Below are 15561 nucleotides of genomic sequence, written 5' to 3'. Positions count from 1 at the left end.
GCGACCATCGCCCTCTATTTGTCGATACCCTCGATGCACGAGGCTCTTACGCAATAATCGAGACTCCACTGTGAAACGTCAATGCATCGAAAAAGAAATAAATAAAACGGTACAGAAGGCATAAAATGTTAAATTTTTTTAATGATTTAACGCTAGATTTACGGGCATTGATCGCACGTATATTTATTGATACCTTTCATGTTGACGATTACCTTACAATACGATTTTTCTTTTAATTAGAATATGTATGTATTTAATATTTACGTGTTCTGCAATTTTAAATATGGAATCAGACATCCGTCAAATTGACGGCTTCCGTAAATCTAGTGTTAAAGAAAAGCTTAAGTGTCCGGTACTAGGGGAACTACTACGTGGAAACTCGTTAAAAAGTAGCCATCTTGGAGACCTCTTCTTGCACGAAGGATACAAATTTGAAACGGAAATGTTTTCGAATCGTTCTTCTGCGATTGTGAATAAAACATGCTCTCTTACGTAACGTTGCATAAATTGTATATACCTAGATACATCTTCGGATGGACGACTGAGCTATAAACAGTTCACGTAAACAAAGAGACAACGTAAACATCCAGTCGCGTTAAGTTAGCATCCGTAACCGACGTGTGACAAATTTATAGGAACTGGAGATACAACGATTCATCAAAACGGAAAGTATTATCGTAATAGCTCTGCAATTACAGTCATGAAAGGCGGAATTGAAACAAATTGCTCGAACGTAACTAAAACGTTAGAAGAAATAAAAGAACAACGTACGATAATAAATCTCTTAAAGCAGTCCACTTTCAATGGCTATACTTTGATACTTTAATGCGTGGTTCGAAACAGTTACGAAACTTTCCCAACAAGTTTCACTTAAATAATTTCGATGGAACTTTCTTTTAAAAAAGTTACGTTGCAAGTTTCGTCGAGAATCGATCAAAATTCCTGGAAATAAAGATTCTAGTTCGAACCGAATTTTCCAAAGTAGAGAGTTGTTTCTCTCCGTTCTGGGAACTTACGAGACGACCTAATCCATTAATCATTTTCACTTCAAACTGATACATCAAATTTAAAAATGTTTAAACTCTCCCCTAAGGGTAAAAGTTCTTGCGTATAAATATCTCTTCCGTTAACGTTATCAGCGGTATCGTTTGAAGGGAAAAGTGCACGGTGCATATTGCGCTTTTCGCCGTTGCACGTCGACAAGTTATGGCATACATTTCACGGCGTATCAATTTTTTCGCATCTTCGCGCGGAACAGAGCCCGCAACTTGTCCCAGTTTTTAGAATCACTTTGTATGTTAAATTCTCAGCGTGCAGCCTAATAGGGCCTCGCTTAAATAAATTGTGGCCTCCCAGCGTAAAAAGGTTCCCCCTCCCGCCCCCCCTGGGTCGCTTTTAATAGCAGCGATGGTGAACTTCGCTCGAAGCGTCGCTCTATTCGCGCGCACCTTGCCTCCACGGTGTATTAAAGACGTTATTATTGTTAATCGTTGGAATAACACGTATTAGTTCGCAGAACGCGTTGCACAGTCGAATGCACAAGTTAAACGGGAAGCTCGGAAACGAGGACGAGCGTTTCTGCTTAATCTCGACGATCGTACGTCGGGGAAGTGGGTTGCTAAACGCTTCGAAGTAGCCGCGGTTGTCGATAAGCGTCCCGACGCTCCTCCACGTAAACTTGGAGCCGCGCCTGCAAGGAACAATTTCGCGCTGTAGACGCTGCTGAAATTAGTGGCTCGAGCAGATTATCGGGTCGAGACTAATATCGTTGTCAGGAGTCGCTGTCAAGGTATCCGCAACGGCGGGGGCGTCGAAATGAAATTCAAGCTTAGCGTAATCCTCGTTGATGGCGCGTTATCGATCTTTCAAATTTTTCTCCTCTTTTTTCCCCGTCTCCCTTCTACGTTTTCCCGCTCGCGCGAGCATGACCCTTCGATAACTTGGCTCCATCGATTGGACGAACGCTGTCTTCTTCGTTACCGAGAACGGCCCATACGCGTCGCCGTTTCTCCTACGAGAAGTAATAGAAGTCGCAACAAAAGTCCTGACGAGTTTCTGCACGATCTACAGCGAATCGTAGCCAAAATTGCAATATCAAAAGAAATTGATTTTTCTAAATATACGCGTTGAAAATTTTTAACGTTGATATTTCATTAGCATAGTCGTATACACACTCTTTTTAGCACTCGCCACCAGAGGGCTACGCTCTTGTCTCTCTCACAAGCACTCGACTATTCAAAATCCTGGCGTCTTTCCTTTTCTTACTTCCTGCTGTCTCGCTTACCATGCAAACATCAGTTTTGCCAACAAATCAAATTAACCCCGTACTACCTCCAGTCTCAAGTATATCGCGTGACGAAGGTCGCAAAGAAAAAACGTCGAGCCAAAGTGATCCGTGAGAATGTAAACACACCCAGGGATTTCTAGAGGGAATTATGGAAAGTGAGAAACCTTAAACCCCCCATCGCCTCTGTGTAAGAAGGGTTTTGCGGATACCTGGCAACTTTCGATCTCTGCACACTACCTGGTTTCCCAATCGATTCGCTGTCAAGATTTATGGCAGCTTTCGTTTCGTTATACGACAAATCGTGTGAATAGCCCATATGCTTTACGATTTTCGTTGAAACCGTCGGTATCGAGCAGTATCGAACAAGAAATGGTAACGTGCATAGGTTTTTATGGCACGCTTTATTCGTCAGAGATACGGACATTTTCTGTAGACTGCCCTCCAACTGTTGAAGATATTACAGTATGTCGTTTCCGCTTTATAAGCGGTTCCTTGTGGTATCAAAATGTTATATGGCGTAGTCTCCAGATGGAAGAAACTCGATCGAGTGCGCTCGATTTCATACAACTGGAAAGAGTATCGTTTCCATCGTCTAAATCCTTCTCTTTTTTATCGAAGTCGAGCTTCGCACGTGCCACCTGACGAGGAAAACAGCGGGATACTTCGAAACCAGAGAGACAAAAGTAAATACAATCGAGAACTATCAAACAAACGCCAGGAATTGGCAAAGTTATGCTCGAACTAAATAAAATCTTGATTCACTCGTTGAAAGTTATATTTTAATTTTACGACTGACGAGCAAATGGTTTGTATCTTTATCCGTTATTTGTCATTTTCATTTAGATAAGGAACGTCTCTGGGTTTCGCGGTCGCTGACTCGAGTCTCGCGCCCTTGTTCGTGGCCGCCATTGTTCTTTAAAGGCAAACCAAATAAGGTAAACACGCACTTGTTCCCCAGAAACGCACACGAATTTGAAACAATACAATGTCTGTAACCTTAATTCCTACTTTCTGCGTTAGCTTCGGACCAAATTAAACACGGTAAATTCACAAACGTCAGTCGCAAGTATAACAAAAGCCTTGGATACGTTGTTTGAATCATTTCTGATGATGGAACTTGAAAATTAAAATAAGAGAAATTTCATTTCGTTGACACTGAAGTTTCTTTGTACGCAAAAGCAACATGTTTTTTAAACAACGCTTTAAAAACAAAATGGAGTTTAGAACCACCAGGAACTCAAATATAAAAACTCGTTTATTCTAAACTGTTGCGACAATTTATTTTTGTAATAATTTAGTTATATGTTTATAAAAGATTTAGTGAATCTTTGTTAGCATAATTGTAGAAGACGGGGAACTGTGTCTGGTTTGTTTCCCTTTAAATTGTACCCTGGGCTTAAAAAGACCGCGCTTTAAATCGTAAAGTTAAACTGTGCCACGCGCTTGGAAAGATTAAGAACAACTGGATTAAAGTGTGGAGTCTCCAAAATGGTCGACGTGTATTTAAATCTCGAGCACAATACACACAATTTTGGCTCGTGTTAACTCGCTGAAACAGGGGTGTGTGCTATACTCGCGTACAAAAGAATACTTAAATATTTATTGTGACAAGAACAATGAAGTTGACTCGACAGCGCAGATGAGCCTCTTCCTATTTAGTGGCGATAATAACGGCTAATATTTAGGCGTTTTTGTTTGTCTCGTATCAAAAGTTGAAATTTTAACAAACACTTTACGCAATTTAAAATAAAATCAACATATTTGTTAAGACAATTATTCACTCTCTGAACACGTATGTAGGTATGAACTTCTTGAGAATAAAGAATGTTCTTCGTCCCCAAAAACCGGAAACCCTCGAGTACAGCTTTCGTTGGCCGACGAAAACGACGTTTGCTCGATTATCTTAGGATAGTTGTAACTTGGACTCGTTTTTGTCTATTCCGCGTTAGGAGATACGGCACGATCTGATCTCTCGAGTAATCCCTCGATGGTACACGCGGAGGTAAGCATCTCCGAGGTCATCGCATCGCGGGGATAAGCGTGAGAGACTTTCTGTCTCCCCCCTCCTTTTTCCGGGTAGAGGGAGGGGAGGGGAGGGAGAAAACTCGACTCGGAGCCAAGTCGATAAGCCGTGAAAACTAACTTCCCGATCTTCATCCTTCTCCGCGGAGAAAACTAACTCTGTCCAAGAGAATCTTCTCCGGCCTGGCAACCGAGCGTAATCTCGCAATCTTCCGCAGTCTGATTTCGCTGTTGGACAGAAGCTGAGGGACGGTCGATCGTGTCGTTCAAGAGACACCGAACCGAGAATTAAAATTTATCTGTTGCGGCGCAAATTAGTCGTAGGCCGGGTCGAAAATTGCTTCGTTGACGTGTTTTACGAGAGAACAGTCACCGAGGCATTTATTTATCAAACGAATAAAAACGTACGAGGTGGTCCATAAAACTGCTATTAATGCATTTACGACAAAATGCAAAAGAGCATTATATCTGTAGGACTTTAGAATTTTTTCAAATCCAACAGTGCATGTGCAATTGAGTATTGCCTCGTCGAATGTATATATACATTAATGTCTTTCCTTCTTAAAAATATAAATTTGTGTTTTCCTCTGGTATGACAAAAATCATTGCATTCGACTATAGTAAGAGTAAGGAGCATAACTGGACTAATAATCACAAGTTTTGTATAAATCATTGTTTATTGCCAAAAGTATGAGAGAATACTAAGAATTATTTTGATCTCAGTTAGAAGTTAATGTCTCAATTTTGCATCACGTCCAATACTTGGCAGTATTTAATACGTTATTTATTTTTAATATTTTGTCCACGACCCTTTTGCTTGCAAAACTACACTAATCCCCTTCTTCTGCAATTTTCTGCAATAATTTGGAGATGTTTGTTGCCACTGTTCTTGAATTCTGCCTGAATTCCCGTACATGACGGAGTTTACGAAAATATTAGCGATCAATGTAAAATTTTTATTTCGTAAGCGTGCATATTAGTCCCGTTTTGAAACGGGTTCGAATTATAAGCCTCTTTTCCCGATATCCTGTGTACAATTATTTTTTGGGAAATTTTTCTCGCCCCTTGTAGAGTTCGCTGATCGAAACGACGCTCAACACAGATGTTCAAACAATTTCCTATTCGGTTTCGCGCACGGTCGACGACGAATACCGATTGGATCGTGGAGAAAAGCTGCTGACACCAGGCAGTGGGGGTCGTAGGATTGAATTTGCACCGAGGATGTTGGATTTGATTAATCGAAAACGGCACCTAGCCCCGTTCGTAAACAGTCCTAATTGCAAGGCAATCTAGGAACAGCGCGTCTCTCCGGGACGTGATGATTTTCCGTAGAATGAATTCCCGGCTAGAGAAGAGTAGGCGAGACGCGTTGTTAACTGCATTTCGTACGGAGTCGATCGGTTCGTTTGCAAAGATAATTGATGATTCGATAATTGGTGAAATTTAACGGTCTAGTTGAAAAATGTGCCTCTTCGTCCTCTTTCAGGTTTTCTGATTAGCAGAGCTCGGTTCACGCTGTGTCGCTGTGTCAAAGCAATCTCGTTTCGATCGTCGATCGCGCCGAGCACACTTACGAGATCAGCGTCGATCGACGGTTCGGATTAATTCACGCTGAAATTCGCTCCAAGGGAATATTCTCGTCTAGACGATCGCTATCGAGACGAACTTTGGGGGCAAAACAAAAATCATTCGATCTGCATAAAATTTCATTGCGAACGAAAATAATTAAGATACAAATGGAAATTAGCGTTCTCGCTCGTGGCTCTCGTAACCACGAGTTTGCCTTTTCTCTCCTTACCATATTAGCTACAATTATCACGTTATCGGGCTAAACAATCGCCATATACTAATAAGCAAAGAGAAACTAGGACTGAAACACTGGAAATATATTACAATACCGTCTGTCTGTGCTTTTTGATAAAAATATGTAAGTTTCTGTTTCTCACTTTCGTAGATTTGTAATCTCGTTCAATTTTATCAAAGAAAATGCATTGCAATTAAGTTTAAAAACAAACGGAATTAACTTCGTTCGATATCTCGATAAATTATAGTTTGGACGTTGTCTTCCAGTAAACGGACACAATGGAAGGTAAAACCAATGTTAATAATAGCGTAAAAAATGCGTGGGTTGAAATTATCGTGTTAAACTCGCTCGCCACGGCTACCACTATTCAATTCTATTTATAGAAGGCGTGCATATATATCGTCGCAACTTTAACGCTGTGCAATAATTAAAAAATTGATTTTTTCGAGCCCTCCCCTCGAATACTTCCTCGATTCGCGAAGGGAGATCGCAACGTAAATTCTTTTCTGGCAAGCTAACGCGCGGTTACGTTCAGGAGGAGAGAAGGTGGGACGTTATTAGCATCCGCGGCGATCGTAGTTGGCAATGTCGAAGCACGCAATCGCGTTGCTACGTAGCCAGTCAGTGCATATAATATAACTAGATAGATACTTAGCTATCCACCTACCTGGCTGCATTCAATTATCGTCCCGTGTTTCCACGCGTACGCCAACTAACGTCGATGACGTTTGCGAGTCCTCTGCGGAGACGAGTAAAATCTCATTCGACCAGTGGAAACCAACGTGGAACAATGCACAGCAATTTATCGGTTACGTTTACTCGATCGAATCGTTGTTTGTCGCGAAATAGAACTTTATTCCGCATTTGAAATTCTAATTTACGAATTTTCCATACAATACGTTCCGACCACAAAAACGAAAATATCTGTTGAAAATATACCGTGTGTCTTTCGACACGATCTCGTTCAAATTGCTAGATTTCGACGAAACTTGATGAGCTTTAAACGAAAGTTTTTAAATAAACGTTGAAGAGAATTGAAATTCACATGAGAAAAAATTAATCATCAGCAACTGAAAATTATAAAATCTTGTATTTTTTTTTTAAACAGATTGGAATTACGTATAGATAGAAAAGTTTATTGTAGCCTGCAGGAAGTCGGGGAACATTGAAACTTTGAGGGTTGGTATATTCGTGACACCTATTGTATTCTATAAATACAACTGGAATACAAACGTTTGATATTCTATTCGTCTCGAACAGGGTCACCGGTAACTGTGTCGGCCGTTGTTTCGTCGTTGGCATGACGGTTAACCGCGAAAATTATTTTAGATAGTTCCGGCGTAGCTTTCGTCGGTCAACTTTTCAGGCGAGAGTATGGGAAACCGAAACCAGTGCGCAAAAATGATTAGAGCGCGAATAGTTGGTCGAAAAGTTAGAAAAGTTACGGCCGCTGTTAAAAGTTCGCGCGAAGTAGACTGGCAATAACGAATCTGCGATGGTAATCAACGAAAATATCGATTTCGGCGTGCTGCAATTAACCCCTGGATGTACGACTTAATTGCAAATAATTTTTTAAACGTACACTGTTCAATTTCGTTTAAAATTGTTCGTACAAGGAATGACCACGTATAAGAATAGATTTGTTTTCTGAATATTTCGTGAATGTAAAAATGTATTGATTTTGACTAACAAGAAATTCAAAATATCAAAATATCAGAAATTGTATTATGGCGAAGGGACGTCGTTTCGTACATTAACATGACAATTGAACAAAAAAAATTGAATGAAATGAATTAAGTATGCGCATAATGGTGCAATGAAAAGATTGGCTCGAAAATGGCCATCCAGACCAAAATATTCCCTTAAGGGTATTTCCTCCCTTCCTTCCTACCCTGGTCGATGGCTTAGGTGCTCAGAGTTCGGTAGCGTTCGATGCAAGTAGCGATGGAATCGAGTGCATCGCGCGAATCCTTGTTCCAACGAGTTTATTATATTTGTCAAAGAATATAGTATTTCAACGTGAACTCATTTTCGTAACGTGTCAGTGTATTTGTTATGATCAATATCGATGCAATGATCACTCAGTAATTATTTATTGATAAGATTTATTCGGCCAATATATAACTAAAACGACCAACAAATTAATAGCAATTTATTCGATTAAATTTGTATTTTTTTTCTTGTCAAATATTTAATTCCACGACTGAATTTTATTCCTATTGTTAATACATATTCGTTTTGATTCCATCGGTAAAGTTCATATGCAGATAATTGCAGTTACCGTTTGTTTTAATATTGATAATTTTTTAAAAGACGCGACTGACGAGATTGTTTGACAACCGTGAAGCAAAATGTTTCGAACACTTCGCTAGAATATTCTGTGCGGTAGGAGTAATAGGGGCCATTGACGTAACGATTTATCGTACGATGAGTCGCATGTCGAGTTCCAGCGATAGTCGTATAGTAGGATACGCGACAACTAAGGTCGGGTAAATAAAAGAATCGACTTGGCTAGGGGAAGAAGCACGAGGGATGAGAACTCCCGCACTACCTAATTCCTACTGTCTCGATCGCTTTTAGCGAAGTATTCGACCAGTCGAACCATTCGAAACATTTCACGTTTTCCACGTCGTCACCTAGTGTATTCAACTTTTCGTTAAAAATATTTCTTATTGTATTATTCTCATTATTTCATTATTACTATTTTAATACAAGAACTAACGATCGTGTTTAAATAATAAAACGTCTGGACTGTGGTGGTTTGCTCAGGGTTAATTTAAAAAAAAGAAAAAAAATAATACGTTTACGAACAAAGATTCGTTGCGACGTATTCGATCCTATCAGTACTTTCATTGAATCCTGTTAAACTCTCAGCGTCTGAGCTGTTGGCCGAAGCAGTAAGGGGTGGAAGAGTTTCCCTCAATAAGGCAACTGGTGGGAGGTCTCTCGAGTCGATTCTTTCGTTTGTCTGATTTTAAAAGCGTCCGGCGAAGAAGAAGGGGTAACACGAACGCAGCCATATGCCCCTCACACGGTACGAATCATTGCCACTATACAACTCCATTCGCTATACAAAAGCTACATTTCTTGTCTGTATCTGACTTCTATAGAACAGAAAAACGTTTAAAATTGTAATTAATGATTAAAAAAAATAAAATAAAATAACCGCTACGAAACCAGTGAAATAAAAAATCGATTTTTGTTTTATTTTATTTACTCTTCAGCTTTTGGGCTATCGAAACAAAATGCATTTATTATGTAGGGTCAGTTGCCCCAATATGGAATACTTTTTTTTGTACACATGTTTCACTTGCTTGCAGGACTTTTATAAAAACTTAAATATTATGAATTTGTAATTTACAATTTAAAATATAATAGCAATTTAGGAGGTGTTTACTTCTTTTTACTGAGGTGCTCATTTTCTATATTATATTAATATTTGACTTACAAGTGACAATTGTAATCGATTGCAAAATCACGATTCTTTAATATCGCGATGTTCCAAATTAGAAACGTATTCCATGTTAGGGCAACTGACCCTTATTATTATTTATTTCGAAATTCTTCCACGTCCTGCCCGTTTGTATATTCATTTCCATACGTTTTCTAAATAATCTCGTGTAATTTAGTTTACGTATTCGTACATCTTTTGAATGCCAAAAACTTTGATTTGGTCGACGACGAGCCCTGTCCAAGGATGAAAAACGACTTGTTGAGAACGTCTGGAAAGAAGAGACGAGTCGCCGGAAGAATGCATCGGCGCAGGACGGAGTTTGATGCGCGAAAAAGAAAGGATCGAGAAGACAGTAAGAATGGTCCGACGTGGATAGAGAAGAAAAATATTCCGCGATCCTTATCTCGCTCAGCTTTCGGCCAATTACGATCTTGAATAATGAATCAAACGTTAACGAGTCTGACAACGGGCCTGTTCCGTGCCGCCGTTGAAAAGCCGAACACGGAAGCGACAGAGGAAAGCGAGCGAAGCGGGAACGAAGGAAAAGAATGAAACGGGGGATGGATTTCCGTGCTTTGTTTCGCGGCTAGAACATTTTGCTTTGGGCAAACTCCTGAAAGGGTCTGTCCTCGAATTCGTTCCCTCCCTCTCCCTGTCTCCGTCGACGGGATCGTGCTTATTTATTCACACGTTTCGTTGTTGCACAACCCCTGTTTTCCTACTTGCACGCGCGTATCCGTCCATTCGCGTCGTTCTTACCATTTTACGCGTTCTCTCGCCGTACCGATCGGTACGTCGCGTCGGATCGAACTTGTTCAATGAGAAGAACGGAATGAGAAACGTGTGTGCCCGCAGTCTGCAGTAATTACAAAATAGTCGGCGCGTCTAACTTCCGTACCGTTGTTTCCTGGACCAGTGTTTCTCAAACTTCACGGCTTTATTCGATTCTCCGGCGAAACTGTCCGAAACATTCAAGTTACCAGTCGGTATAAAACAATTTTGATACAATTATGCTGAAAATTGGACAAACTTGAATTTGATGAAAGAGGTGATGAAGTGGAATATTTATCTTTCTCCGGGGCTCCACAACGTGAGAAACACTGCCTTAGGGGATACGCGCGGATCACCTAAAATAACGTTTCTAAATATAGGAAGTATTCGCATAAATTTTGACTATGTGTTGGAGACACGTGTATAATTTTGAGCAGAAAATTGCTGAATCAAAGTCTCGTGTTGTAACAGAATTATTTTGAAGGAAATTCTGTTTACTCGTGTACTTGGTAATGTTTCGAGGTACTATTCTGACTGTACTTAATGCATAAAATCAAAAATAATAAAATATTTCTTTTAATATTTCACTAATATCCATGTTACAAACAGATAAATTAACACGCTGTCTTATTCCTTGAAAGATGTTACGATGAAATTTTTGTTTGCGTTACCATGATTGTTCTGTATAAAGTTTCCATAAATTAAAATGCGTAATTACGGTGTATTTGAGTAAAAAGCCTGTTTGAATCTCAGTCTCGAAAGGATTCGAAACATTCGGGACTATGAAGCTCCGAATCGCTCCGAATATTATTCGAAGGCAGAAGTTCTTGAAAGTCTTGGAAAGTCTTGAAAGTCTTGAAAGTCTTGATGGGTCTTGAAAGCCTTGATGAGTCTTGAATAGCTTGGTTGAGCGCTGCACGTAGCTAGGCGCTCGATTCTGAAACGTTGCTCCTAGCGATTACCCACAACAGCTATTCTTTCGCTGAAGCGATCCGTTCTTCTACCGATTGTTCGCATTGTTTCGCGAACCAACGACATCACAATTCATTCTGACGCGAACAATGTATTTTCTGGTACATCCTGTATTTCTAGACGGGTCGTCGCTGCGTTCCAAGTTTCAGACTTTGTGCCTCAATAAGGATTAACCAAGACAAACAACACTTTATCAACTCTTCGTATTTCCTTATAATGCCAGTAGAAAATCGCTTTATTATCTATTTTCAGTTTTAAATTAGTCTGAGACACTTTTAGTTTTGTATGATAAACGAGAAATTGGCATACAATTTTTTATCTTAACAATGATGCTTGAGGCAGTGATGCTCGTCTCAAAGTATATACTTTTTACTATTAATGACAACGATTACATTCATCTCAGTAAGAGGCATGCCTTGGAAAAAATTTCACATAAATTAAAAAAATATAACAAGTTTATTTTTAAACTATTATTACGCGTAGCGAGGAATGTTTTAGATAAAGTTGAATATGATTCAGATGATTGTGAAAACCAATTTGTTTTTAAATTTAAGCAACTACAATTTGTTGTCGGTTAAATACTGATTAATAGACTGCGAAATTTTAATTTTCAAAAAGCTACAGAATCTAGTTAATATACAAGAATATAAGAAATACTTCAAGTAAGGTACAAAGTATTATATCTAGGGGTTGAGACAACCCTCTACAAAGCTCCAATTTCATTAATTTTATTAATAAAAATATGAATTTGCAGGAAGATCCGCAGTCTACTGATTAACTTTGACAAGAAACATTTTTTTGTGAGATCGTCGAAAGGGTCTGAAAAATCGTGGGGACTGGTTCGTGTCTCACCCTGTATACGATTCTCGATGGAAAAGGTACCGTAATCGGTGGCCATTCGGAACAAAACGCGCGTTTTTTTCCACTCGTCTCGATGACGAAAGTCGACGGTCGCGTTTCCGCGGTAATTAACAATCGCGATTACGTCTCGGCCGACCAAAGACCGCATTGCGTCAGTACGCGCAGGGTGGTTTGTCGGTGCCGCCTCGCAACTTTCCTCGTCGAGACACCCCCCTCGTCCTTGCTTTCCGTCTCCACCACCACCGCACTCGTTCGCCTCCCGCCATCTGCTACCCCTTCTAGCTTCCCCTGACCTCTGCGAATTCTCGATTCTCTGCCCCCTTCTGGCACCTTCTAGTCGAGGCAGGCAATCTTCCTCCCTCTATTCGCCTTTCCTCGACTTGCACGTTGCGTTCTCCACCGTCGCCATCGCCGCTGCCACTACCGATCGGACCAGAAACTCCCACCGAAACGCTAAATACCGGCGTTACACCGATATTTCCACCGGGGATTGAAAACAGTTACACTGTCGATAGTTGTAGGGGTTGAAAACAGTTCTAGTGTCGGTGATGTTATATCTATTATGGATGTATCGATTTTAGAACTGTTTCAATTTGAAACGGTTAATAGTTGGAACCTTTTCAAACCCTGATTTGAACCACTTGTTTTGGAAACGGTGCAGCTCTTTTGTTTTGAGACAATGAAGCGTTTGCAAATCTTTTTGTAGAAGTCTCCATTAGCAAAAATAGATGTAAATTAATTATATAAATAGGTTTCTTTATTGTTCACTTGACTAATATCTCTTTTCAACAGTCACGAATGAGCTATTATTTAATGTTACTATTATCGTGAAGGTAACTGTTTCGATTCGTAGCTATTAACTATTCATCGAACGCTATTCTTAAAAAGTTACGAGCTACGTTCGACGTTCGAGTTGATTGCTCCTTCTGTTTCCGATGGATCGCAGATGTAATTAAGCAGGCGCGAGACTTGACACAATTGATCGATACCGACGGACTGGTCACTGTAAAATCGTGAGATCATTTAAAGACATTTTTCAGGACAGTATTAATCGAAATGTAATTGGAACCGTCAGTCGATCGTCAACTGCAACTTGCATTTCTATTTGATCGATCGATTAAAATTGTAATCGATTAACACTGCTTCAGCGTCGATACACGGGTATCAATTTCAAACGGAAAGAACCACAGGCGTGCGACAAGTTGCACGTTAATTGTTGCCCGTAATTATTATGGTTTCTACCACGGTTGGAACGATAAATGCGACGTGTCCGAAGTTGTGCAACTTGTCGTGCAGGGCGGTCATGTCGAGTGGTTGACGCTGCCATAAAACCAGTCGCACTGCGGGTTTAATGTACGACAGTTTGAAACCGTATGTGGTCGTGCAGCGCCCAAACCTTAACATTCCCCATTCTTCTTATCGAGTTTCTAATTGACCTTCTTGCTCTGCGGTACAATACCCTTGTCAATAAGATTTCGATATTATCGACAAGGTTTCGATATAATCGATATATATCGACAGCAGGGCGCCTCTAAATCGTTAGCCACGCGTCAGGCGAGAGCGTATCGAGGATGCGGATGATCGTAGGCGAAAATCGCGCGATTCGAGCGGTTCGAGTAACAACGTTACCTGATTTTTACGCGTAATCACTATAGAATCGAACGATACGTTTGTTCCAGAGGTGACGATGTGCAACGATCGATCGAGCTGCTGGACAAAGTGCTCTCAGAGTACGACGAGCACGAAACAGAGGGTGAGGGCGGCGGAGGCGGCGGAGGCGAAGTCGACGGTGGCGTCGGCGTCGGCGTCGGCGTCGGCGGTGGCGGCGGTGGCGGCGGCGGCGGCGGTGGCGGAGGAGGCAGGGGCGGCGGAGACGTCGGGGATTGTGGAAGCAGCACGGAACCGAGTATTGGTCTCACGCCCGACGACGAGAGTCCGTCCTTAGGTATTTTTTTTGGCCCTCCTCCCAACTTTCTTTTTCTCCTATTCCCGCTTTATTCCTTTCCCCGGCGTTCGCTCTTTTGCTTTTTCACTTTCTGTCTCGCTTTGGCGCGCGTGCCGCACAATCGTCGCTCGCGGTCCGCGCCAAGGTGCCAAAAACTCGGAACGAACCGCGCAAAGAAGATTCGTTCTTCGATCCTATCGAACGATCCCTTTAAAAATGAACATTCGAGGCGCATTTCTTCCAGGAAACCGGGCCCACGGAGCGCCGCGGATAAGCATCGTTCCTCGACGTTGCTTTTATCTGGCGTTTCGCCGTCGAAACGCAAACAACGACACCGTGTTTGACCCATTTGCGCGTAATTATTTCGCTAATTGGCCTTCTATTTTTTCGTAACGCGGCGGGCCAGTTTGCTCGAGGTACCAAAGTAAGGGCCTCGCGAAATGGAGCACTTTGCCGGGGCTCACGCTCGAGAATCACGCTCGTTTCAACGCGAAACCACCCGACGTTTTTATTATTAACTCGTTTCGCCGGCAGAGATCGAGGGACAATAGCAATCGAAAGATTTATTGGTTGCAACGGGGATATTCGCTTACGCTCTAAAACGATGACAATATAAACGAAGGAAATTAGAAATCACTTTCAAGAACATTTATGTTTTTTCTAAAATTCGAACGTACAAAATTAATAGTAATTTCTGGTAAACTTTGCCAGTGCATGGTATAGAATTATTTTGGTTTGAGAAAAAAAATATATTTTACCAGTTTCCCGCGATCAATTTGAAATTACTCGATCAAAGGATTAGTCTTGAAGATCAAAGTGATTTTTTTCTTCCGTGTCCGTGTATTACAGTCGATGAAGGGAACCATGGATCGCGTACGATCGATGTTCTCGCTAAAGGTAATTAAAGTTTTAGCCAATTAAAGTGCGCCGAGTTGCTAGTGAGCGTGACGCGATTCGTTCACTTTGTCTCCCATTACTATGTATGACCAGTGTCGTCCACAGGTTGGGTCCCTTCGTCAACTTTGTCCTAGTCCCCACGCGATATTGTGTTTGTAGGGCGCGCAATGGCTGAAACTTTAACAATCTGTTGCTAGAAAACCGTTTATTTGCATCGCGTAGTTCCTTTTGAACTTGGAATCCTTTTATCCAGTGGAATATGCAGGAGTGTTAATAAAAATTCACCCTGATATTAATGGTGAAAATGAATTATCCAACGGGCTTCCTAACAAATTTCTGATGATCGATTTATCTCTAAACGTGGCAATAAATATTTTTTTTCGCGTTCTGTGTACCAGTTTAACACGATTCTATTCATTCAACGATATATCAGTAATTTGCTACAATATTACACAAAATTTGGACTTTTTATCGAGAAAAAGAACCGAGATGCGTGTCGAGAATGGAAAAGAATAGTGTTGGTATCGTGTTGGCCACTTGCCTTTAGG

At 40.9% G+C, this 15561-nt stretch overlaps 1 protein-coding gene across 2 annotated transcripts in view; it reads left to right on the top strand.

Annotated features, from left to right (window-relative positions):
• Positions 1-15561, top strand: part of LOC122401966 — a 114990-nt gene that overhangs the window by 43614 nt on the left and 55815 nt on the right. For both annotated transcript variants that reach the window (XR_006259485.1, XM_043404433.1), the window contains exon 4: positions 13851-14116. Coding sequence is in view for 1 of the 2 variants with exons in the window: in XM_043404433.1 (XP_043260368.1) it covers positions 13851-14116 (266 nt within the window). In the remaining variant the exon portion in view is untranslated. The remainder of the gene's footprint in view (positions 1-13850; positions 14117-15561) is intronic.

The sequence above is a fragment of the Colletes gigas genome, unplaced genomic scaffold, assembly GCF_013123115.1.
Source record: "Colletes gigas isolate AHSC1104 unplaced genomic scaffold, ASM1312311v1 Colletes_gigas_Sc00030, whole genome shotgun sequence".
Classification (NCBI taxonomy): domain Eukaryota; kingdom Metazoa; phylum Arthropoda; class Insecta; order Hymenoptera; family Colletidae; genus Colletes; species Colletes gigas.
Note: the sequence above shows the minus strand (reverse complement) of the source record. Positions and strands in the feature narration are given on the sequence as shown.